The sequence below is a fragment of the Pipistrellus kuhlii genome, unplaced genomic scaffold (genome assembly GCF_014108245.1).
Source record: "Pipistrellus kuhlii isolate mPipKuh1 unplaced genomic scaffold, mPipKuh1.p scaffold_m20_p_3, whole genome shotgun sequence".
NCBI classification, from domain to species: Eukaryota; Metazoa; Chordata; class Mammalia; order Chiroptera; family Vespertilionidae; genus Pipistrellus; species Pipistrellus kuhlii.
In genome coordinates this window covers 132940075-132965585 of record NW_023425529.1, presented here as the reverse complement: position 1 = coordinate 132965585, position 25511 = coordinate 132940075, and the positions used below count along the sequence as shown (strand labels likewise).

Below are 25511 nucleotides of genomic sequence, written 5' to 3'. Positions count from 1 at the left end.
TGTTATTTATAAATTGCTAACTTTTCCCAATATCTATGTATATAAAAGGCTAATATGTAAAGTGTCCCCTGGGGAATTGACTGGGAGACCTGGAGTTTGATTGCTTGCTATGATGTGCGCTGACCATGAGGGGGCGACATGGAACTAAAGAAGGCCCCAGCAGCAGCCAGAAGACCCCGATCGCCAGCTAGGCCTAGGTACTCTACCTGCATGAATTTTGTGTACCTGCATGAAATTCACTTATAAATTGTCCAGTGTTTACATTAGCAAGGGTTATTAAAAGGCTCTTAGGTTTTCTTTTTAGAATAGGCACCTGATTTTTAGGGGGCATTCATAAGTTGATTAGTACTGCTTTCTCAAATGAAAGCACTCCAGGGTCAGGCAAGCAGCTTTGTACTGTTCTAATCTAGGAAAGTGAGTGGAACCGTTTTCTTCTTTATTATTTGTTTGCTCAATCATCTATTAATTCATTTTGCAAACATATATTGAATGTGTGCCATATGTGCTATGCTTTGTGCCAGGAAAAGATAAAAAGCCACTCTGGCTGGCGTGGCTCAGTGGTTGAGCGTTGACTTATGAACCAGGAGGTCACGGTTCTATTCCATGTTGGTCGGGCACAGGCCTGGTCTGCAGGCTCTATCCCAGTAGGGGGTGTGCAGGAAGCAGCCAATCAGTGATTCTCTCTCATTATTGATGTTGCTATCTCTCTTCTCCTCTCCCTTCTCTGAAATCAATAAAAATGTAGTAAAAAGATACATGAGACATTTGTGAGAGACTGATGCTGTTAGATGGCTAATATGGTTTGGTGTGTCTCTGGGTCATTTGGAGGGCCTGATGCTGCTACTGGGCTCCTGGTTTGGGCACCTGTTGGAAAGGGAGATGGAGGGAAATTCCCCGAGGGGAGTGATGTTATCTTGTGGAAACCCTGAGCAAAGGGCCTCCCAGGTCAAAAGGGCCCACCAGGTTGAAGAGCAGGTGGCCTTGTTCCTTTCTCCAAGAACATTTTATCATCTGCTGACATGCCTTAGAGGCAGTTTGTATGGAAGAATTATTAGTGATGTTTTTATGTTCTTCACATTCTATTCACCAGGCTAAAGGAGAACATATGTGCTTTTCCAATATTTATAGGCCATCAAAAGTTTTAGGAATGTTTAATAAGGACAAGGAGGTTTCTGAAAGTTTTTCCTTTGTGTTCTTTTAACTATCACTGGAGTTTTTTAAAAATGTGATGATTATTTGTTTTATTTCAGAAATACTGAAGGAATACTCGCTTCCCCATTTTTTTTTGTTCTGAATCAGTCTACAACTTTGTAGATCAATCATAAGAAATTCATTTATACTGGTATCTGAATAAAGACATTTCTATTATAATTAAATGTTCAAATTTTGGGGCTCATATTTTTACCTTTTGCAATAGTCTTTTAAACTAATTTCCCCTTGATCTTTTTATGTTGCTAAACTGAAGCATAATTTATGAGGAACTGGAGAGTTACTGTCAGGTTGATCTGATGCATTGCTGTAGAGGTGTCCAGGAGGGAGTCTGTTAGCTCACTGGAGATAAGTTTAGAAATGGCTTAAGTGCTGGGGAGTATGAGATGGGAAAATAGTTCAGGGAAGCGGACACACTATGTGCTCAGACGATGTATAATGAGATAAGAAAGAGTACAGAGCAAGGGATTTAGAATCCAGTAAGAGCCACAAGGGAAGAAGACAAATTATATGCAAGTCAGAATGTAATAAGTACCATGAAGATAAAAACAAAATGTTTTAGCAGTTTATTCAATAAATATTTGTTGAGTGCCTATTCTATGCCATGGATGGGAGGGATATAATTGCCATTTCAACAATTCAGGAAAATTCATTGTTTATAAATTATGATACATCTCTTGAAGATTAAAAGAATTAATCTTATTTATCTAGTTCATTATCATTTTAGAGAGAGATCTCTCGTTTGTTTTCTTTTTCTAACTATAGAGTTTTATAAAAATCTAGGGATTGAGAGGAAGAAACATAAGAATGGGTAGGTGATTTTTGCAATATTTTAATAGATTCTAATCATTAATATATACTTAATATACAGTTAAAAACAATTTTTAATAATTTCAACCAACTTTCAATAAAATAAAATTTAAAATATATTGATGAATGTTTATTATACAAGTTGGACTATAAGGAAACAGAGGCTAAAATTGAACAAAGGATAAGGAGTAAAATCATGTTGATGTTATGTGAGATATAACTATAGTTAGTACTAGTGTATTGCTCTTTAGAATATTATAATAATTGTGATTTAAGAAACTTCTAAGAGATGAGAACCCCAAATCATAAGATTTTTATATTTCAGAAGAGAAATTTAAGGCTAGAGAGAAAGGAAGGTAGAAGGAGTGTGAGAGAAACATCCTTGTGAGAGTGAAACATCCATCAGTTGCCTCCTGCATACCCCCTACCAGGGATTGAGCTCAGAAACTGGGCATGTGCCCTTACTGGCATTGAACCAGCAACCTTCCGGTGCATGAGACAACACCCAACCAATTAGGCCACACCAGCCAGGGCTGTATGTTGGTTTTAGTTCTCTTTTCCTCTGGATTTCATTCTGTGTCAATTCAGACTGGCTTTCTTCAGCAAAGGGACCTGGCCACCTGTGGTGCCAGATTAACTTCCTTATCAGTTTGAGACCTCAGATGGGAATCAGCTGTATCCCATCTTCCTTTGAAAAATATTAGGGAGCTTTACTTGCCCACCCCTCTATATGTCACTAGTCCAACTTGGATTACATGCCTTTCATTGTGGCCCACTTTGTGGGGGATTGGGAGACTGGGTGAGTGGAAGGGTGCAAGAATTGGCAGTGTCCACTGGAGTCAATTGTTCTAAATGAAAGAGAGTGGCGGGTGCTGTTTAGGTAAAACAGTGCCTATTTCAGTGAATCATAAGTCGTTCACAAATGATTTAAGAATTATTTCTTTCTCAGAAGCAGTCCATATATGAAAAAAACACACACACAACCAAAACAAAACCTAATGCTGCTAATTTGCTTTGAATTTGCTTTCTGACTTTTAAATTATGATTTTTTATAAGATGCAGCTCAGATTGCTCCCTTGTTTGGAAGTTTTTTTTGTTTGTTTGTTTGTTTTTTTTTTAAAATATATTTTATTGATTTTTTTTTACAGAGAGGAAGGGAGAGAGAGATAGAGAGCTAAACATCGACCAGCCGCCTCCTGCACACCCCCTACCAGGGATGTGCCCACAACCAATGTATATGCCCTGACCGGAATCGAACCCAGGACCTTTCAGTCCACAGACCGACGCTCTATCTCTGAGCCAAACCGGTTTCGGCCCTTGTTTGGAAGTTTTAATGAAAATGAATTCTGGCCACATTTACACTGTACAGGCTAATTACTAGCAGCCACTGTACAGATTTCCTTAATTTATTTATTTTTTATTTTCATTTTATTTAATTTCATTTTATTTTATTTATTTTATTTTTTACAGAGAGGAAGGGAGAGAGACAGAGGGCTAGAAACATCAATGAGAGAGAAATATCAACCAGCTGCCGCCTGCACACTCCCTACTCGGGATGTGCCTGCAACCAAGGTACATGCCCTTGACTGGAATCGAACCTGGGACCTTTCAGTCCGCATGCCGAAGCTCTATCCACTGAGCCAAAGCGGTTTTGGCTTCCTTAATTTATTTTATCTTCAGCCATGTTAATTGTAATGTCAGCATTGAAGCAGTGTTGTAATCATTAATAATTCTATTTAAAATTCTAAAATGAGAGTTTCCTTCAGGGAATTAAAATTTAGCAGTTATGCCCTGGTCAGTGTTGTTCAGTGGCTCCAGCATTGGCTCTATGTACAGAAGGGTTTCAGGTTCAATTCCCAGTCAAAAGGCACGTGCCTGAGTTGCAGGTTCAATCCTGGCCAAGGTCTGGGTGTATGGGGGAGGCAACCAATCAATGTTTTTTTCTCTCTCCCCTAGATCTCTAAAAATCAATGGGAAAAGTATTCTTGGGTGAGGATCAACAAAAAAATTGGAAGTTAAATGACATACATAAAAGTTGATAAGTAAAAATGCTTTTGGGAGGGTTTTCTCATACTGTTACCAGGTTATTGAAAACTGAAATCATGAAAAATCAGTCAATTGGAAGGTAAAGGTGTAATGTGATTGAGTTCTGTGAAGGGGAGAGATCTCTGTCCACCAGGCATGTCCAGGGGTGTGCGGGCCTGGTTTTGTCTGGCAAAGGTTTTGTCTGACAGTGCACTCTTCCACGTGGCTTTCAAGCAATGTGGTGACATACCAGAGACTTTAGAGGTGGAGTTTGACTGCTTTAGATTACTTCACTCATTAATGTGGTTTCCAGACAGATGTCTGGGGAGTGCTTAGAAAGAATATATTCTTTCTCCAGGACTCTGAAGGCTAATGATTTTCATTGTTTTCTGCAATCAAGGATGACAGGGAAATGGGCTGTTTGAGTCACCGAAGTCATTATGTGCTTTCCCTTGGTGTCATTTAGCCAGACCACACAGAGGAGGGGAGGCGGGGACCTCTGATACGTAATGAACAAGGAAGAAAATCGTTTCACAAACATGAGCAGCTCTGAAAAAAGTCTTTCTGACCAGAAACTTTTCTAGGTAATGTTCATCATCGTCGCGGGCAAGATGAAGGAATGAGCGTCGGAATGGCAAGTTTTCGTAGTGTTAATTTTTTTATGTGCCTACGAGCAGACACACTCCATTGTGACTTAATTTTGTTTGCAGGAGGTTTGCCTCGCACAGGTGGAAACAGTGCTCTGGGCCCACTGGACACAGAGCACTGTCTCCACACGGGGACTATGCACACTGGGGTTCTCCTCTACAGTGTACAGTGTAGACGGGAACTCCAGTGTGCATAGCCCCCGTGTGGAGACAGTGCTTTTCCTTCACCCTCGGAAAGGGCCAGCCCGGTCAGAGAGGAGGCATCTGGTCGCTTGCCATTGCCTTTCCTACCAGCTAATTTTTGAGAGAGGGGAAAACAGGTTCCCCTTCTTCTCCTTGGGTAGCAGGCAGTTCAGACTTCGTAGCAGGGGAGACATTTGCATATTTCCTGGGTAATGATGATAATGTGCACAAGAAACTCGATGTCTCTGAACAGAAGCTCAAGAATGTTATGTCGTTTTCATCTGCAAGGTGTAAAATCTGTGGTGGCGGTATAAATATCTGAAGTAATACGGAAGCCAAGACCAAAATAGGTTTCTGGGAAATCCATGGTGTTTTCTGCTTCCTGATAGAATTACAGCTTTACCCAGGACCTCAGCCAGGGCTCGTCCCTGTGGGCTAGCCTTCGCTCCCTCGCCTCTTTTCCCAAGCCCGTTCCGTTTCACAACGGGCCTGGCTCCAGCAGTCCTCCCCGCGGCGGTTCAGACATTTCATAAGTTAAAACTGCTTATAAGTGTTCAATTTCCGCATTTTGTTTAGATGACTTTATATTTCATGGATCATGATAAAGGATCACAACATATGTTCTTATTAGATTTCTTTATGTCCTGTATAAAAATATCCAACAGATTTAATGTTGACATACATAAATGGATTTATCAAGAGCTGATTATTTTGTTATACTATTAATCTTTTTAGTCTACTTTGTTTTATTAACTTACTAATATTGCCAAACTTAGCAGTTAAAATTCCAGTTAATATACTTGCCAGTGACTAATTTTATAAGCCTAAACTGAATAGTAGTAATAATATTTTATAGAGTGACTTTTTTTTACTATTATGAAAATTCTTTAAAAAAATTTTTTTCCTTTATTGGTTAAGGTATTACAAATGTGTCTTTATCCCCCATGGTCCCCTCCACCCCCCTGAGTCCTGCCCTCTCCCTCACCCCTGGTGTCTGCTTCCATTGGTTATGCTTGTATACATGCATACAAGTCCTTTGGTTGATCTTGGTTGATCTCTCCCCCTTATCCCGACCCTCCCCTAACTTCTCTGGGGTTTGAGCATCTGATCCATGCTTCTCTGTCTCTGTATCTGTTTTTGTTTATCAGTTTGGTTTAGGTAAACTAGTTCATGTGGAAAAGCTCCCTCTAGTGTTTCTTGGAGTAAATACAAATGTATTAAACTTTTTTACGTTTTTTTCTTTTTTTGGTAAAGACTTAAAAAAAAATCAAATGCTTTTTCTGCATCTATTAATATGATCATGCAGTTGTTACTCTTTGTGACAGGTAAAATAGGGTAATATGGATGGACCTGAGAGCATAATGCTAATTGAAACAAGCCAGAAAAGATATATACCATATGATTTCACTCATATGTAGAATCTCATGAGCAAAATGAACTACCAAGCAAAATATAGACAGATTCATAGATAAAAAGCAGGCAGACAGCTCTGGTGGGGAGGGAGTGCCTAGGGATGGAGGGGTTGATAAAAAAGGAAAAAGAGAGAGAACTCATGGATAACTGTGATAATTGCAGGGGTGGGCGGGATAGGAGGGTAGGTTGACGTGGAAGAGGGGATAGAGGAGATAAATGGTGATGGAAACAAAATAAAAAAAAATAAATGTAAAATAAAAAAGTTTTTAAGAGCAATTTAGGGTTCATAACAAAATTTAGAGGAAAGTACACCTCTGTCTCCCACACACCTCTGTCTCCTCACATAGCCTCTCCTGTTACTGGTATGACTGAGGAGAACTGTGCATTTGTTACCAAGGGTGAACCTACATCGACACATCATGGTCACCCAAAGTAAATAGTTTAACTTAGGGTTCACTCTTGGTGTTGTATACTCTTTGGGTTTAGACAAATGTGTAATGACATAGATCCCTCATTATAATATTATACAGAGGATTTTCACTGCCCTAAAAATGTCTGTGTTCTGCCTAGTCACTCCCCCTCCCCCACTCCTTTTTATTGTCTCCACAGTTTTGCCTTTTCCAAAATTTGTTTAGTTGGAGTCATATATAGCCTTTTCAGATTGACTTTTTTCATTTATTAATATGCATTTAAGGTTGCCCGATATCTTATCTTGGCTTGATAGCTCATTTCATGTTGGTGCTGAATAATGTCCCATTGTGCAGATGTGCTTCAGTATATCCATTTATGTACTGAAGAATATCTTGGTTGCTTCCAAGTTTTGGAAATTTTGAATAAGTATTCTGTAGATATTTATGTACAGTTTTTTTGTATAGATATACATTTTTGAGTAGATACCAAGGTGCATGGATTGTTGTGTCAAATGTGAAGAGTATGTTTAGTTTTGTGAGAAACCAGTATTTTTAGTTTTATAACTATCTTTCAAAATATCTATCTTTTAATGTGCCTGTGTCAGTTTGCGTTCTCATTAATCATGCATAAAAAGTTTCTTCTGTTCCACATCCTTACCAGCATTTGGTGTTGGCAGTGTTCTAGACTTTGGCGATTCTAACCAGTGTGTAGGGGTATCTCATTGTTTGTTTGTTTTTTAATATATTGTATTGATTTTTTTTTTTTTCAGAGAGGGAGGGAGAGGGATAGAGAGTTAGGAACATTGATGAGAGAGAAACATCAATCAGCTGCCTCTTGCACATGCCCTACTGGGGATGTGCCCGCAACCAAGGTACATGCCCTTGACTGGAATTGAACCTACGACCCTGCAGGCCAATGCTCTATCCATTGAGCCAAACCAGTCAAGGCTCAATGTTGTTTTAAGTTGCATTTCCCTGAAGACATATGATGTGGAGCATCTTTTCATATGCTTATTAGCCATCTGTCTACCTTCTTTGGTGAGGTATCTATCTGTTAAGGTTTTCCTTCCATTTTTTCAATGGGGTTGTTTGTTTTATTATTATTGAGTTTTGAGAGTTCTGCATATTAACTATTTTAGATAATAGTCCTTTCCAGAAGTGTCTTTGGCAAGTATTTTCTCTCAGTCCATGGTTTGTCTTCTTATTCTCTTGATACTCTCTTTTGCAGAACAGTTTTAAATTTTAATGAACTCTATCGACTTTTTTTTTTTTTTTTCATGGATTATATCTTTGATGTTGTGTCTGAAAAGGCATCACCATATCCAAGGTCCTCTAGTTTTCTCCTGGGGTTTTATATTTTTGCATTTTACAGATATAGATATATAATCCATTTGAGTTAATTTTTACAAAGGGTGTAAGATCTGTGTCTAGATTCATTTTTTGTGTGTTGTTTTTTTTTTTGCATGTGGATGTCCAGTTGTTTCAGCATCATTTGTTGAAAAGACTATTTTTGCTCCCTTGAATTATCTTTGCTACTTTATCAGAGATCAGTTGACTATATTTAAGTGGATCTATTTTTGGGCTGTCTCCTCTATTTCTATTGAGCTATTTGTCTATTCTTTTACCGATACCACACTGTCTTGATTATTTTAGCTTTCCAACAAATCGTGAAGTCGGATAGTGTCCGCCCTACAACTTTGCTCTTCTTCAGTATGATATTGGCTATTCTGAGTTGTTTGCCCCTCCATATAAACTTTAGAATCTGTTTGTCAATATTCATAAAATAACATGTTGAGGATTTTTGTTGGAATAACATTGAATCTGTAGATGAAGTTGGGAAGCACTAACACCTGGACAATATTGAATCTTCCTAATCATGAACATGGATTACCTCTCCATTTAAAAAAATATTTCTTTATTGATTTCAGAGAGGAAGGAAAAAGGAGAGAGAGATAGAAACATCAATGATGGGAGAGAATCATTGATTGGCTGCCTCCTGCACACCTGCTACTGGGGATCGAGTCTGCAACCCAGGCATGTGCTTTGGCCAGAATCGAGCCTGGGGCCCTTCAATAAGCAGGCTGATGAGCTATCTACTGGGCCAAACTGGGCCAAACTGGCTAGGGCAACTACCTCTCCATTTATTTAGTTTTTCTTTGATTGTGTTTATCAGAGGTTTGTATAGTTCTTGAGTGTGAATACTTAGATTATACCTAAGTATTTTATTTTTGGGAGTGCTAATGTTAATGGTTTTGTGTTTTTAATTTCAAATTCCACGTGTTCTTTGCTGGCTAAGCAATTGATTTTTTAAAAAAATATATTTTATTGATTTTGTACAGAGAGGAAGGGAGAGAGATAGAGAGTTAGAAACATCGATGAGAGAGAGTCATCGAACAGCTGCCTCTTGCACACCCCGTACTGGGGATATGCCCGCAACCAAGGTACATGCCCTTGACCGGAATCGAACCCGGGTCCCTTCAGTCCCCAAGCCAATGCTCTATCCACTGAGCCAAACCGGTTTCGGCTAAGCAATTGATTTTTATATGTTAACCTAAACTGCGCTCAGCATGGCCGTGGGGGGCACCTGAGGAGGGGCTGTGAAGGATTAAAGAAGACAGACAAGAGAATACATCTGAGGCTAGGTGGATCTCCTGGGCCTGGCTGAGGACACAGAGAGCCCAGCCTGCAACCTGAGGCTTTATTTTATAGTCAGAGCACACAAAACAAAACAAGGGTAGTGGTCACCATGTTTACAATGTTCTTGTGAGTTTCACTTTGTTTTGGCAGCGCTTGCTGCACCTCCCACATTAGCTACCTAGGAAGGAACTATAAGATCAAGCTTAATTATAAGCTGGGACTTGTTTGCGGCCCTGCCCCAGGTCAGTCCAAGGCTTAACCCAACATTAACCTTATATCCTACAGCCTTGCTATAGTCATTTACTGTATTAGTCCTAGGAGTTATTTCGTTGACTCAGAGATTTTACATAGATGATTATGTCATCTGAGAACAAAATAGCTTTATTCCTCCTTTCCCATCTTTTTACCTTTTGTCTTCTGCTCATGCTCAATTGCATTAACAAGGACTTCCAGTGTGATGTTGAAATGGAGGGGTGATCTTAGTGAGCACCTGATCCTTGCCTTGTATAGGAACTTAGTAGGAAAGCTTTGAGTTTCTCATCATTAAGTATAGTAGTGCTAGGTTTTTTGATAGATAACCTTTATCAAGTGGAGAAGTTGCCCTCTATTCCCAGTTGGCTCAGAGTTTTGATAATGAATGGGTGTTGGATTTTGTCAAATTTTTTCCTGCATTTATTGATAGCTCATGTGATTTATTTGTTTATTTCTTTTTGGTCTATTAATGTATGGATTATGTTAATTTATTTTCAAGTGTTAACCAGCCTTGCATACCTGTAATAAATCCCCCGTGGCCTTTGTATATAATTCTTTTTATGCTTTTTTGGATTCAATTTCAAGGATTTTTGCATCTCCTTGATATTTCAAGGATTTTTGTACTTATGTTCAAAAGAGATAGTAGACTACAGTTTTTATCTCTGCTTTTTTCCTCTGAAAGAGTTTATAGAAAACTGATATAATTTCTTCCTTGAATATTTTATAAAATTTAACAGCAAACTCATGAACTAGTGCTTTTTATTTTGGAAGCTTATTAGTCATTGATTTAATTTCTTTAATAGAGAGAGGCCTATTCAGAAAATCATTTTCTTCTTGTGTGAGTTTTGCCATATGTGTCATTTAAAGGATTGGTCTACTACAGTTAGGAAATCAAATTTCTGGGCATAGAGTGGTTCATAGTATTCTTTTATATCCTTTTAATGTCCATGGGCTCTGTAGTGATGCCCCTTTTTCTTTTTGATATTAGTGATTTGCTTTATCTCTCTTTTTTTCTTAGTTAGCTTGGGTAGGGAATCATTGATTTTTTTTTAACCTACCGTATTTTCCGGCATATAAAACGACCCCCTAATTTTACAGTTAAAACATAGGTTTAGGCCTATATTCGCTGTATAAGACTACCCCCCCACTTCCGAGGCAACACCAGTTCTTTTTTTAATAGACCGCCTCTCTGACTCTGGCCAATCTGAGCAGGCTTTTTACTAGAACACAGTGTAGCTTCGGGTACAGAACATGTATAATTTGCATGCATAAAAAGCCTGCTCAGATTGGCCAGAGTCAGAGAGGCGGTCTATTAAAAAAAGAACTGGTGTTGCCTCGGAAGTGGGGGGTAGTCTTATACAGCGAATATAGGCCTAAACCTATGTTTTAACTGTAAAATTAGGGGGTCGTCTTATATGCCGGAAAATATGGTATATACTTTTAAGAATGTGAGCTTGAAGAAAACAAGATGAAATTGATGAAAAGAAGGCATCCAGTTGAATAAATAGGTAGTAGATTGATCTCTCATTAAAAGTGCTTTTTGGTTGGGTAAAGGGCTCTGCTGCATTTAAAATTGAGATTCTCATAGTACCAGCATACATAAATAATAACTTTTCAGGGGTATTTCTTAAATACCCTATTTCGTGATTACAGTGGAAAAAATTGAAGATTTAACTTTCTTGGTTACATTTATATAAGAAGTTTGCTTTTCTTGTATTAATGAGTTTGCTTATTTCATGTTTTTGGTTGTATCTGTATAAATACGCACAATAAATAAAAGAAATATGGCATTATTTTACACAAGTGGCACAAATACTTTGTAATCAAACTATGTTATTTTTATTTTGGTAAGATACAAGACTGTGTGTGTGTGTTTTTTTTTCTAACGGCATACATTGTTTTTTCCAAAATTTATTTCATATATAAATTCAGTTCTGTTTTCTCCCTTGAGTGCTAGACACATATTTTCAGTTGCCTATTGTCATCTCCTCTTGGACTTGTCAGAACAGAACAGCTTCTCAAAATTAATATGTCCAAAACTAAGCTCCTGCTTTCTTAAGCACCCCCCTCCCTCAGTCTGTTTCACTGGCCCAAACCCATGAAGTTCATTCATTCCTCCTCTCCCCTCTTACACGTCACATTAACTACATCAACAGGTCACCTTGACTGTGCTTTTAAAACTGTACGCAGACCCTTCATCTTCTCACCACTTTCCTTGCTGAGGATCCTGGGTGAGCCACCACTGTCTCCCCCGGAGTGGGTGCGGTAGGCTCCTGCCTCCTTATCTTTGCCATCTAATCACACAGCAGCCAACCGGACCTTTACGCACAACTCAGCACCCGACCTTGGCTTTCCGTCTCACTAAGAGTAGACGCCAAAGTCCTTTCAAGGTCCTGCATGATTTGGATGCCCCTGGCCCCACAGTGGCCTCTTGGATAATCTCTCCTGCTCACTCGCTCACATTCAGCCACACTGGCTCCCCGTGGTTCCTTGAACATGCCAGGCGATTGTTTGCCTCAAGGCCTTGGTACATGATGTTCTGACTGTCTGGAACGCTCCTCCCCCACAAATCAGCATGGCTCACCTCTTTGCTGAAAAGAGGTTTTTCCTCCGCTCACCAAAACTACAAATCTTCTGCCACCCTCTCCAAATTTTCTGTCCCCTTTGCCTGCATTATTTTTTATCCTTGGTAATCTTTACTCTCTAAAATCCTTTATGTTTTACTTATTTTGTATCCCTGCTACTAAATTTCATGAAGACAGTATTTTCTTATTTAGCAGCTTCTTGCACCTGCTTACACAGTGCAAATCCGACTTACACATTTTATTTCCTTGAACAGCATTGAATGTTTTCAATGTCCTAGCAGTGTGTCAGGTAAATTTGCCCATCTAATGTAATTTTCCCAGCTTACCTCTGTAGTAAACACTTTCCCATTTTGCAGAAGGAAAAAGCCAGGCTGAGAGGATATGGTATGATGTCTTTCCTGTAATGGGCAATAATGGATACTGGAAATGGGGCTTTCAACTAAAGACCTCTACCTGCATGTTATGTCCCCTTCTGTTATGCTATGCTGTGAACTAATTTGCTTTAAAAAAAATAATGATTTTGCTTTTGAAAGGGAATTTGAAAGGGACTGTTCTTACCTCTCCTTTGCCATCTGACCTCTGTCACCACGTTTCTGTCTTGTGCTCATCTTTTCCTGTAGCACTTAACTCAGCTGCTGCTGAGGACATTCCATTCCCTTAACCCAACTGCATGATTCCCCATGTTTTGTTCCCTGAGTTACTCTCATATATTTTATATATCGATATGACCACGTTTGCAAATTTGAAATGGCCTTACAGGCACCGGCCATATCTTCCAGAGAAGGAGTGAGAGGGGAGAACTTAGCTGAAAAGTTTAAGGGATTTCTCTGTCTCTCTCTCTCTCTGATGCTGGAACGGACTCAGACGCCACCAAGAAGGCAGCAGTTAGAGAGCTGCTGAGCCAAAAATGAGTTTGGAGCAAAGTGACAGGGGACTATCTGAGGAGGAAAATCCTGGTCTGGGAGGAAACTGTTTTGGCTCAAGCCCAAGACAAACTAAGCAACTTGGAAGCAGAGATACTGTACTTTCTTTGGCCCCAGATAGTCTCCTTCCCTGCACTCTCGTTATTTTCTGCTTTATTGGTTTAACTTTTTATGTAAATGGTTTGTTTCCACATCTGTAGAAACAAGATAGTGCGCCTTTAGTTTTAAAACTCTGTGATTTAAAAATCATGGTATTACTTCAGTAAATTTAGACTCTAGACCTAGTGAAAATCACACATATTTTTACCAGTGCAGAGTAGTAATTCTCAATTAATTACTAATTAATTAATTAATAATTAATTCTTAATTAATTAGCAATTAATTTTTAAATTAATATTTTAGATTTTTAACAGAGTATAAAGACTTGCTGAAGTATTTTTAGGCAAAAGTGAAAATGGTTTAAAAATTTCTATTTCTAATTAAGATTGTCAGAGAGCCTCATGTTAAAAATGACAGACCATGATCCCAAATATCTGGGACTGGAAAAACCTCTTAGGGAGCGATTGGTGTTTCTGTAGTGTGGGTGGGCCATTTCATGATGGGCATACCCCTTCCGATCACTTTCCATTGCTGGAGATGAGCTTCAAGAAACCAAATAGAGGGACCATTTCCCCCCTCCCTACATGGGAGTCAGTTCTGTGGGACTCTTTCCCCTCCCTATGTGGGAATCTGAACTTGTCCCTCAATAAATCTCCATCATATATATATATACCAAATAGAAATGATAACATTAAATGACAAAATTGGACTGTTCTCAAAATGCTGACCTGATCTTAACAGTTTAAGTCAGACATAATTAGGAAGGGACCCTCCCCTCCCCTAAAGGCACATATCACTCCCAAAGCAAACGTATTTCTTTTCCATACTGTCTCTGTTTGATTGAAGCGAGTTTAAATTGTTAGTTCTTCTCATTAGCCAGTTTTTTTCGTTTTACTTGAAATGTTTCTCAAGGTTTCCTTCAAAAGTTTTTACATCTTTCCCTCTTTTTGCATTTTTATATATCTTGTACTTATTGTAATTATTATAAAATATCAATAAGAAATGAATCAATTAATCTCATCAATTGTAAAGGGATTTACCCAGGTTTTTATTTATTTATTTTTTTTATAGAATTTTATTTATTTCAGAGAGAGGAAGGGAGGGAGAGAGAGATATATCAATCATGAGAGAAAATCACCCATCGGCTACCTCTTGCACACACTCACACACACACACACACACACTCACACACACACACACACACACACACACACACACACACACACTCACACACACACACACACACACACACACACACACACACACCGGGGATTGAGTCCACAACCTGGGCATGTGCCCTGACTGGGAATCGAACCCTGACCTCCTAGTTCCTGGGTATGCCCCACCACCAAGCAATACCGGCCAGGCCCAGGATTTTTTTTAAAGTATGTTTTTAAGCAGCTTATTCTTAGGTTCATATCTGTATCCATTTCTAAATGCTGAGGTTCATCTGTTTATCAATGAAGTCTGTGAGGAAAAAAGACTTGGTACTAGAGGTTCATCTCTTATCTTCATTATTCACGAGTGCTGGGCACTTGTGATTATTTAAGTAGCACAAGAAAGACAATGGCTATCAAATTCCAAACGGGCTTTCTAAAGAAAGCCAAGGCTGTGGTGCTTCACTCCTGAACAATCAGGGTGTTTCCTGATTGCAGAGTCAGGAAATATTTTACGTTTGAAGCAATAACGGTTACTCCTGGGAGCTTTTATAATTGGCTGCACAGGGATGAGGTGGACTTCCAACAAACTCAGTGCAGTCACTGCTGGCTTACTTAAGAAGCAAGGGAACTTCTAAGTGCGTTGGAGGCTGATGCTGAGGATTACATCAGTGCCCTGTGTTCAGTGCTTTTGGGGAATCACTTGCCACCGGCTTCCTGAGCACAGGTATCTTTCCTTTGTGCTTTGAACAACTTCAATTTTTACCCTGTGCTTGCCTGAGTCTGTAAACTTTATTGTGCTGTAGTTGTTGAGTTTGTCTCTGAAGTCAGGCACAATGTAATTTTTACAATTCCACAGGGTTGCTTGGAGTGTGATAAATAATTATGATAATGTATGAGAAACACCAGCATGACATTTAGAGGTCTTAGTGGGAAATTTATTTTACTCTAGAGTGAGGAATTGCTTTAATGTCTGAATTTTCAATACTTGAGTCTAAATTCTTTTAGCGAGATTACTGAACTGTAACGGCAAAATGCTAGCTAAAGGTGGCACTGCGCTTTTTCTAAAGAATCATGAGGTATTTGAAAAAAATCCCTGTTCATTTTATTGTTTGTTGAATTGATTACTTTGTGTTAGTGGAGATGAATAATTTCAATGACTTACTGTATTTCTGGCTTAGTAATAGAGGAAGTTTTCTATTTTCTTTTAATGTATATTATCTTGCTCCTATAGTGATTTGATACAAAAACAAACTCACAGATATTTGTATCTAGAAGAGACCCTAATAACTATGTATCTGTCCTCCCTTTTACTGGAGAGGAAACGCCAAGAGGCAGAATAGCACCATTTCTGGTCCAACTAGGGATAGAATTTAAACCTGTCAATCTCTCATTTTGGTGGAACTTTTGAGGTCATTATTATTATTATTATTATTTTAAAAATATATTTTATTGATTTTTTTTACAGAGAGGAAGAGAGAGGGATAAAGAGTTAGAAACATCGATGAGAATCATTGATCAGCTGCCTCTTGCACACCCCCTACTGGGGACATGCCTGCAACTAAGGTACATGCCCTTGACAGGAATCAAACCTGGGACCTTTCAGTCCACAGGCTGACGCTCTATTCACTGAGCCAAACAGGTTTTGGCGAGGTCATTATCATTGCTTTATGTTAAAGATAATGTGCTGCCGCAGAATAAGCACCTTTCCTTGAGTTGGCATTAAGTCCTCATCTGCTCTGTGGGATGCCGGCGGACTCTGAGCAATGGTGTCTTCTGTAGCTAGGGTGTGAGGACACAGAGTGAGAGGCAGGAGTGTAGCTTGAGGTGCTCCATAGCTTCTGGAGACATTCCTGACACACGCATTCACTTCCTGCTTGGGGTGAGCAGAGTAGAAAGCCATGGCTCCCCATTTTGAGGACTGCCAGATCTCTTGAGGTATCAACAGAAAAGTTAGTAAACCTATCTCTCTCCCAGAGAACTTTTATCAAGGTTCGAGGTAGCTGTTCACTACTACTTATACGCCTGTTTGCTGACAACAGTTGCCCCAATTCTTCTGAGCAGAGAACACGTTCCTAGTGGTCATATGGAAGAGCTCTAAGTAAGATTCAAAATCGCCCCAACTCATTCTATCACTTAAGAGATTATGGTATAACTGGAGGCCCAGTGCACAAAATTCATGCATTCAGGGAGGGGGGGGGGTTCTTGAGCCTGGCCTGCACCCTCTCGCAGTCCTGAAGCTTTGAGGGATGCCTGACTGGCGGCTTAGGCCTGCTCCTCAAGGGGAGGCTCCCGCTGCTGCTGCACTCGCCAGCAGTGAGCTCAGCTTCTGGCTGAGTGGCGCTCCCCCTGGAGGAGCACATTGACCACCAGGGGGCAGCTACTGCATTGAGCATCTGCCTCCTGGTGGTCAGTGTGCAACCAGTCATTTCGCAGTTCAGTCAATTTGCATGTTAGCCTTTTATTATATAGGATGGTATAAAACACAGGATATGTAAGATTCAATAAGCATAGGAAGACAAGTTCATTTATATATATATATATATATATATATAATGTCAGTTAGCACTGTCCTCTGGGAGAATATTGTTTCCTCAAAATATCATTTGTATGTGCAAGTACTAGATGGAGATTTCATTTCTCATTTGCTGCTTCAGATAGCTCCTTTAAATAAATACCTCCATGGAAGGTTTTCATGATTCTCTGATAACTACATTTCCCACTTTTCTGCTGTGGGCTCGGAACGTGTAGACAGGGGCTGTATAATGTTAACTCTTATGTGTGTCTTGCACATGATGACAAGCAAGGCCAGAGCTGAGTGTTGTTAGATCAGTCTCTCAGCTAATCTTTCTGCGGCCCAGTTCACTGAAAGCTGTGGTTAGCTATGACCTGAGAAAAGCTATTACAGGCAGCTAGAATTTTAGGCTTCACAGTGTCGTTAACAACTCAAATGACTGGAAGGTTAAATGGCTCAGTTCAGTCCAAATGATGAGCTTTGCTTGCATGAGCTGGGTCATTAACTGTATCACATGTAGGTGCTGAGACTTTACCTGTGGTCATAGGGAGCTGTCCTGTGAGACTGGAAATTCAGACACCGATCAGTCCTTCCTTTAAGAGCTCTCAATTGAACGGAGGAGAAAAAGTACAAACAGGTAATGCAGAGTGAGTGACACAACTGAGGCTGAGTTGACTTTATTTGCAGCCTGAATGGTGGAATACAATATAACTTTAATACCACACCAAAATAACTTCAGTATTTGTAACAAGGTAAAAATTCTTCAGGTTCATAAAATCCTGCCGATACTATTTCTGTCTGTACTTTTACAGAAACATGTTTGGAAATTTAGAAGCATGTTGGTTGCAAAATCAGGTGAAAAATACATAATAAAAAGATGGTTTTTATTACCTTTTGCAGGGTTTAATGTCAGCTAGCTCACTTCCATAGCTTTGAACCTTGCAAGGTATTGAAGTAAAGAGAAAATGCCAGAGAGCTAAGGCCGCCAAAACCCCTGGCCGTTTCCCTGAGCCATGCCAAGTGTTCAGGGCGAGTCATTGTAACTATAGTGTGTGAACATTATCTTTTCATAACAGCCAGCTGAAATTATTGTGATTTTTAAATTGTGAATTATCTGGCAATATATCCAAATAATTATATGGAAGAGAAGAAATTCTGGATTTAGAATTGGTGCTGGAAGATTTGAAGATATGTCACAGGTGACTGAATGTGAAGCAGCCCTGAAGATAAGATGATCTCCTTTTTTTCCAAAGATAAAAATGACCAAAGAATTTTTTTTTTTTGCTAGTATACATATTGAGGGTCTGATATGTATCAGGAATTATCCTAGGCTCTGGGGATACAACAAGGAAAAAATGAAGAAGGAAGGAAGGGAAGAAGGAAGAAAGGAAGGGAGGATGAGAGGGAGGAAAGAAGGCAGGGACAAATCACCACCCTCCTAGAGCTTATATTTTAGCAAATAAATCATATAAAATGTTAAAGGTGGTAAGTGCTATGGAGAGCTATAAAGTAGGGGGGAAAAAGTCCAGGAAAATGCTAGCTGTGTCAGTGTGTGTGTGTGTGTGTGTGTGTGTGTGTGTGTTCCAGTGGGGGAAGGGTGCTGCCTCACAAGATGACATTAAAGCATCTATTTAAATGAGGTGAGGGGGTGAGACTTGCTGTTGTCTGGGGGAGGAGCATGGAGTTCAGAGATCTTAAGAGAGAAGTGTGCCTGGCAGGTTCCAGGAATAACTAGGAGGCTGGTGCGGCTGAAGGCAGAGTGAGTGCGAGGGAGTGCTGTGTAGGAGTAAGATCAGAGCTAATGAGCCGGGGATGAAGAAATGAAAATCCAGGTTGACCTCTGAAGGTCATATGGAGGATGTGTAGCCACAGTGCACGCTTAATCTGTATGTTTCTCATTTTTGGATGACAAGGACCCTGTACATTGTGTTAGGTCTGATCAAATAGTTGAATAAATACTCCCTCCTCTGGGAACTGACCTGTAGATAACTTCACAACCAACATTCTCTTTCGCTTAGACCATGTTCCACTTGCTAAGACCATTATCCTTCCCCTTCAGACTTCCCAGGATCAGGACCTGCCCATAGAATTCTCCATCCAGAAAAGCCCACCTAGAGTCCTTTAAAATCTCTGACTTCTGTCCTTGGGGGCCAATGCCATTTTGGGGCTCAGCCCATCTGCTATCCAGGTGATATAATCCTATACAATAAAAGGCTAGTATGCAAATTGACCAAACGGCAGAATGACTACTAGGGGGCAGATGCTCAAGCAGGAGCTGCCTCCTGGTGGTCAGTGCACTCCCACAGGGGAAATGCTGCTCAGCCAGAAGCTGGGTTCATGGCTGGCAAGCACAGCGGCAGTGGCTGGAGCTTCTCCCGCCTCCATGGCAGAGCTAAGGATGTTCAACTGCCAGCAGTCAGACATCCCCTAAGCCACATGTGTCAAACACAAGGCCCGCGGGCCAAATCCGTCCCGCCAGGCCTTGCAATGTGGCCCGCACCGCACTGTCATCACTGCACTCCGCTGCGTTTCCATCACAGTGACAGTTTATGACTGTTCAGTAAACCATTTGGCCCGCGATTTAGGCTGGATTTTAGATTTTGGCCCCTTCTCTGATTGAGTTCGACACCCCTACTAAGGGCTCTGGAACTGCGAGAGGGCACAGGCTGGGCTGAGGGGACCCCTCCCTCCCCAGTGCACGAATTTCATGCACCAGGCTTCTAGTAATTTATAATCATTTACCAATTTTGGCCTTCTTCAGGGACCCTAACAGTGGAGTCTTATACCCCTAATGAATGGGGAGCTTGGAGGATTTGCTGGTAACATGACAAATTTAAAAAGGATCCTTTTGATGTCTAAAAATAGACCGAAAGGGGCAAGGTACACCAGTTAAAAAGTTTATTTAAACTTTTTTAAAAAATTAATTTCTTTATTGATTAAGGTATCACATATTTGTCCTCAACCCCCATTCCAATCCCCCACCACCCTCCTATTGTCCTTGACCACTGGTTAGGCTCATATGTGTGCACATAAGTCCTTTGGTTGATCTCTCCCTTTTATCCCCACCCTCCCTTTGAGGTCCAACAGTCTGACCCATGGCTCCTTATCTCTGGGTCTGTTCTTATTCATCAGTCTATGTTGTTCACCATTTCCCCTAGATGAGTGAAATCATGTCCTACTGGAAATATATTTATAAAAATAAAAAATGAGACAAGCAATAATCTTTATGCTGAAAGACCTATGAATCAGTCTGTAGTGAGTTTCTTTCTGGGCCACCAGTTCTTTTGAGACCCAATTTCAATGTCTAACAGTTCCTTATGTGTACATGTCAGCAATGATATTTCAGTTCTGGATGGTGGGCAAATGGTGGTAATGCAGTCCAACCCTCTCTGGTTTGGTCCTGGGCAACCTGCAGTGATACACAGCTGCTGACTGCTATGATGGTACAGTGTCATCAGTGACTTCCATCTTTAGACTGCTTCTCTTCTGTCTTCATGGTTGGAGTAGTCCTGTCAATTCCTCTCTGTTGCCAGAATCCACATGGTCTTGGAGTTGTTTTCTGAAAATATACAAACAGACTGAAGGGGGCAATATATACCAGTTAAAAATTTTATTTAAACTGTGAGAGATAATGAGTAGCATTCCATTGTGTGAATGTACCACATTTTTCTTATCCATTAACTTTTTTCTTTAGTATTATTGACATACTAGAGGCCCAATGCAAAAATTTGTGCAAAAGTAGGTATTCCTAACCGTGGCTACTGATACCGGCTTCCTTGTAGCACCTGGGACCTGGGCTTCTCTCGCACAGCCCCGCTTCATCTGGAAGGTCGTCTAGAGGAACGCCTGGTCTAATTAGCATATCATGCTTTTAATATTATAGATGATGTTGTATTAGCATTAGCTTAAGGTATATAACATAATGATTTGATACATGGATGCATTGTGACATGATTACCACAATAACTCTAGGTAACATCCATCACCATACATTAGCAATTTCAGCTGGTATGCTGCAAGAATATTTAAAACATGCAATACCTGACTAGTCAGGGGTACTGACTTTTATCTTAGACTGCCAAATAAAAAATGACAACAGCCAACACAATAGTAGCTGTTCCCTGTGAATGCCCCGTCTTGTACCATAACATAGTTGTATCTTATTGATCACATAATAAGTTTGCATCTGATTGGTTAATTCTTGGTACCAGAAATTAACCAATGATTTTTTAAAAAGTCACTTTAGAGCAAAAATGGTAGGTAATTACTATTCTTATATTTCTGTTAGTAATTCAAAATTATACCTACTTCTTGTCAGGTCAGAAAAATATGTAATTTTTTTTTGGTGTACCACAGAATTTTAGTAATTAGTTTATATGTTCCATGAGATGAAAAAGGTTGAAAATCGCTGCTTTACATAGTTACAGTATTTTTCTTATGATGAAAACTTTTAAGATCTCCTCTCTTAGCAACTTTCAAATATACAGACAGTCCTTGGGTTATGTCAGACTCAATATATGTCATTTCGTGGTTATGTTGCCATCTCCCATTTACAGTATTTGTAAAAAAAAAAAAAAAAACAAAAAAAAAGTTCCATCATTTGGTTGTATGTACATAATGTGCTTTTTTTTTTTTTTAAATTTATTATTATTTATTTACCATGAGTAAAGGTCAGGAATTTTTATCTTTTAAATTTTTTTTTAATTTTTTTTACTCTTTTCACTTCATTACTGCTGTGTATGTGCTCCATGTGAGTGATTTAGGTGCTTACATAAGTGGGTTCTGACTTACAGTGAAAATCGCGTTATGTCACGCTGTAGGAACAAATCTCCGAAGTAACCTGGGGACCTACTGTATAATAAGTATTATTCCCTACTAGAGGCCTGGTGCACAGATTCACGCACTGGTGGGGCCCCTCAGCGTGGCCTGCAGGGATCTGGGGAGGAGCCACTTCTGCTCATCCGGGTCCCTCTCATCCTGGTCAGCTGAGTGGCGCTCCCGCTGTGGGAACACACTGATCACCAGGGGGCAGCTCCTGCGTTGAACATCTACCCCCTGGTGGTCAGTGTGCATCATAGCAACTGGTTGACCTGTCACTTAAGCTTTTATATATAGTTACCAGACTGTATATTTTATCCCCAGAGGTTATTTATCTTTTGGAAGTTTGTACCTTTGACTACCATTCCCCCCACCATTGGCTTCTGGCAATCACCTATTTCTTCTGTTTCTATGAGCCTTTTGTTTTTGTTTTTGTTTTTGGATTCTACATATAAGTGAGATTATATAGTATTTGTCTTTGTGCAACTTAGCAAAATGCCCTTAAAGTCCATCCAAGTGGTAGGATTTCCTTTTTTTTTTATGGTTAAATAATATTCCATTGTGTGTGTGTGTGTGTGTGTGTGTGTGTATTTCACATTTTCTTTATCCATTTATCTGTTAATGGACACTTAGGTTGTTTCTGTGTCTTGGCTTTGTGAATAATGTTGCAGTGAACATGGGGGTGCAGATGTTTTTTCAAGATAGTGATTTTGTTTCCTTTGTGTATATACACAGAAGTGGAATTATTGGGTAATAAGGTAGCTCTATTATTAATAGTTTGAGAAACATCCACACTGTTTTCCGCAGAGGCTGCACCAATTTACATTCCCACCATCAGTGCACAAGGGTCCCTTTTTTGCATGTCTGCATCAGCACTTGTCATCACTTGTCTTTTTGATGATATCATTCCAACAGGTGTGAGGTGATGTCTCATTGTGGGTTTCTTTTTTAATCCTCACCTGAGGTCATTTTTCCCATTGCCTTTTTTTTCAGAGACAGTAGAAGGGAAGGAGGGTGGGGGTGTGGGGGAGAGAATGGGGCAAAGAGAGATGAAGAGGGGAGGGAGAGAGAGAGAGAGAGGGAAGAGAAGCATCAGTGTGAGAGATAAATCGACTGGTTGCCTCTTGCACGAGCCCTGACTGAGGGTGGGGAGTGGACCCGTAACCCAGGTATGTGCCCTTGACTGGGATTGAATCCAAGACCTTTTGGTGTGCAGGTCAATGCTCTAACCACTTAGCAACACTGGTCAGGGCTCTCATTGTGGTTTTGATTTGCATTTCCTGATAATTAGGGAGGGATCACTTGTTGATGAACATTTGTGATTTTTTCCCCCCCTCAGTTTTGACTAAGGCTTCTGTGAATATTCATGTACTAGCACAGTGCTTCCCAAACTTCTCTCATGATGAGAATCACCTGGTGGAGTTGTTAAACTACAGATTCCTGAATCCCAACTAAGAAGTGCAAAACTATAATAGAATTTGGGGGAACATAAACTTTTGAGCACTCATTAAGTATACAATTTTACCTATATGTTCCCAAAAATTCTAGTTTAGCACTTCTTAGTTGGGACTCAGGAATCTGTAGTTTAACAACTCCACCAGGTGATTCTCATCATGAGCTAAGTTTGGGAAACACTGTACTAGCACAAGCTTTTATGTGAACATAAATTTTCAGGGCTTTTGGCTAAATCTCAGCAGTGGAATGACTGGATCCTGAGTTAAGTCTGTGTTTAACTCCTAAGACACTGCTGAACAGTTTTCTAAAGTGGTTGTACCTTTGTGCATTTCCAAATACAATGTATGAAAGTTCCAATCGCTTCACCACCCAGTGGGCTCTTGGTCTTTTGCATGTAAGCCATTCTAATGGGGAGTAATGTTGCCTTACTATGGCCTTCATTTGCATTGTTCCTGATGGCTGATGCTGATGGTGTGTGGATTTTAATTTGTTGACCTGGAAAGTGGAAACTTTGGTTCCTGTCTGCTGAGGCTCACAATAACTTTTGTGTATTTATTCATGCATTTTCAATCATTACACTTTAAACATGTTATCTTTCCCCCTTAATTTTGATGCCTCACAATAACTTATAAAAGTACTCAAAAGGTAGACTATGATTTAGTAAAGGTTGATAGTGGCCTATATCATTCATGGTCTTGTTGTTTGGAAAATGAATACATTTAAAATGGGAATGTATAATACGATATCATTAAATGTCAATCTTACTTTAAAAAATATATTTGATTTTTTTACAGAGAGGAAGGGAGAGGGATAGAAAGTTAGAAACATCAACGGAATCGAACCCGGGACCCCTCACTTCGCAGGCTGACGCTCTATCCACTGAGCCAAACCAGTCAGGCTCAATCTTACTTTTAAGTCATCTATATCTGATAGTGTAATTTAAATGTGCCTTACATAGGGTCTGATTGTTCCTTTCTACACTTTATCATTTGGTAGCATTCTGTATGATAATAACAGGCCTAGGAAACATGCATGATCTCTGAGAGCTGGCTGAAAGGAGTATTGTAAATTACCTTGGTAGCATTCTGTGTGATCATAGCAGGCCTAGGAAACATGCATGATCTCTGGGAGTTGGCTGAAAGGATTATTGTCACTTAATGTTTCAGGTCCCGGATGTCATTAGCAGCATCAGGCAGTTGTCCAAAGCGGCCATGAAGGAGGATGCCAGGCCCAGCAAAGACAGCGAGGACGCCTTCTACAACTCGCAGAAGTTCGAGGTGCTGTACTGCGGGAAGGTGACCGTGACCCACAAGAAGGCGCCGTCCAGCCTCATCGACGACTGCATCGAGAAGTTCAGCCTGCACGAGCAGCAGCGCCTGCGGGGCCAGGGCGAGCCCCGCGCCGTGTTCGACGTGGAGGGGCCCGGCGCGCCCGCAGACATCCTGCTGGAGGAGGGCGACGGCGCCCCCGACGACACCCCCGACGGCACCCCCGCTGCCTTCCCAGCCGCGGCCCCCCAGCCCGCGCCCGCGGCCAGCTCCCGCGTGTGCTTCCCCGAGCGGATCTTGGAGGACTCGGTCTTCGATGACCCGCAGGAGTTCCGCTCCCGGTGCAGCAGCGTCACGGGCGTGCTGCCCAGGAAGGTCCCCGAGAACAGCCACAAGCCGCAGCCCCGGAGGCGGCACGCCAGCGCGCCCAGCCACGTGCAGCCCTCCGACTCCGAGAAGAACCGGACCATGCTGTTCCAGGTGCTGCCTGCAGGGGGCGCCGCCGCGCCTCAGCCCTGGCTAGGCAGAAACATGGGCTTCTGTGCCTCCCACTGCCTCCTCCTGCTATAATCCAGCTTTTATTTCTCCCCACCTTGGGGAGCAGTAAGGCAGGTGGAGAAAGAGAAAGGAAAGGAGAGAAGGGCGGAGAGATAGGCATTGGGATGTGGATTGTAAGCAATGAGGAAGCAGGAAGAGATGGAGAGAAAAGCAATGAAAAGAAAGGAGACTTCGGGAAAGCTAGCGGAAAGTGTAAGCACAGAAGAGGACTCATAATATCACCAGCAATTTGCCTGAATAACAGTTGCTGTTTTTTGTTGTTTTGTTTTGTTTTTAAATAACTGTAAAAAGCCAGTTTTTTGCTATGTTGTTGTTTATGGGGGTCCACAGTGACCCTCAGTCACAAACTTTTAATTCATTTGGGACCCTAAAGGGGCAGTTTTATCTTTACTTAAAAAAAAAACACTTTTAAAAATATATATATTTTCTTGATTTTTTTTTACAGAGAGGAAGAGAGAGGGATAGAGAGTTAGAAACATCAATCAGCTGCCTCCTGCATACCCCCTACTGGGGATGTGCCCACAACCAAGGTACATGCCCGTGATTG

The 25511-nt window shown here is 40.6% G+C and overlaps 1 protein-coding gene across 6 annotated transcripts in view; it reads left to right on the top strand.

Annotated features, from left to right (window-relative positions):
- The window catches only part of TBC1D4 (TBC1 domain family member 4), a 189159-nt gene that overhangs the window by 88924 nt on the left and 74724 nt on the right, over nt 1-25511 (top strand). For all 6 annotated transcript variants that reach the window (XM_036455379.2, XM_036455382.2, XM_036455380.2 and 3 more), the window contains exon 2: nt 24305-24886. In XM_036455379.2, the coding sequence (XP_036311272.1) occupies nt 24305-24886 (582 nt within the window). The remainder of the gene's footprint in view (nt 1-24304; nt 24887-25511) is intronic.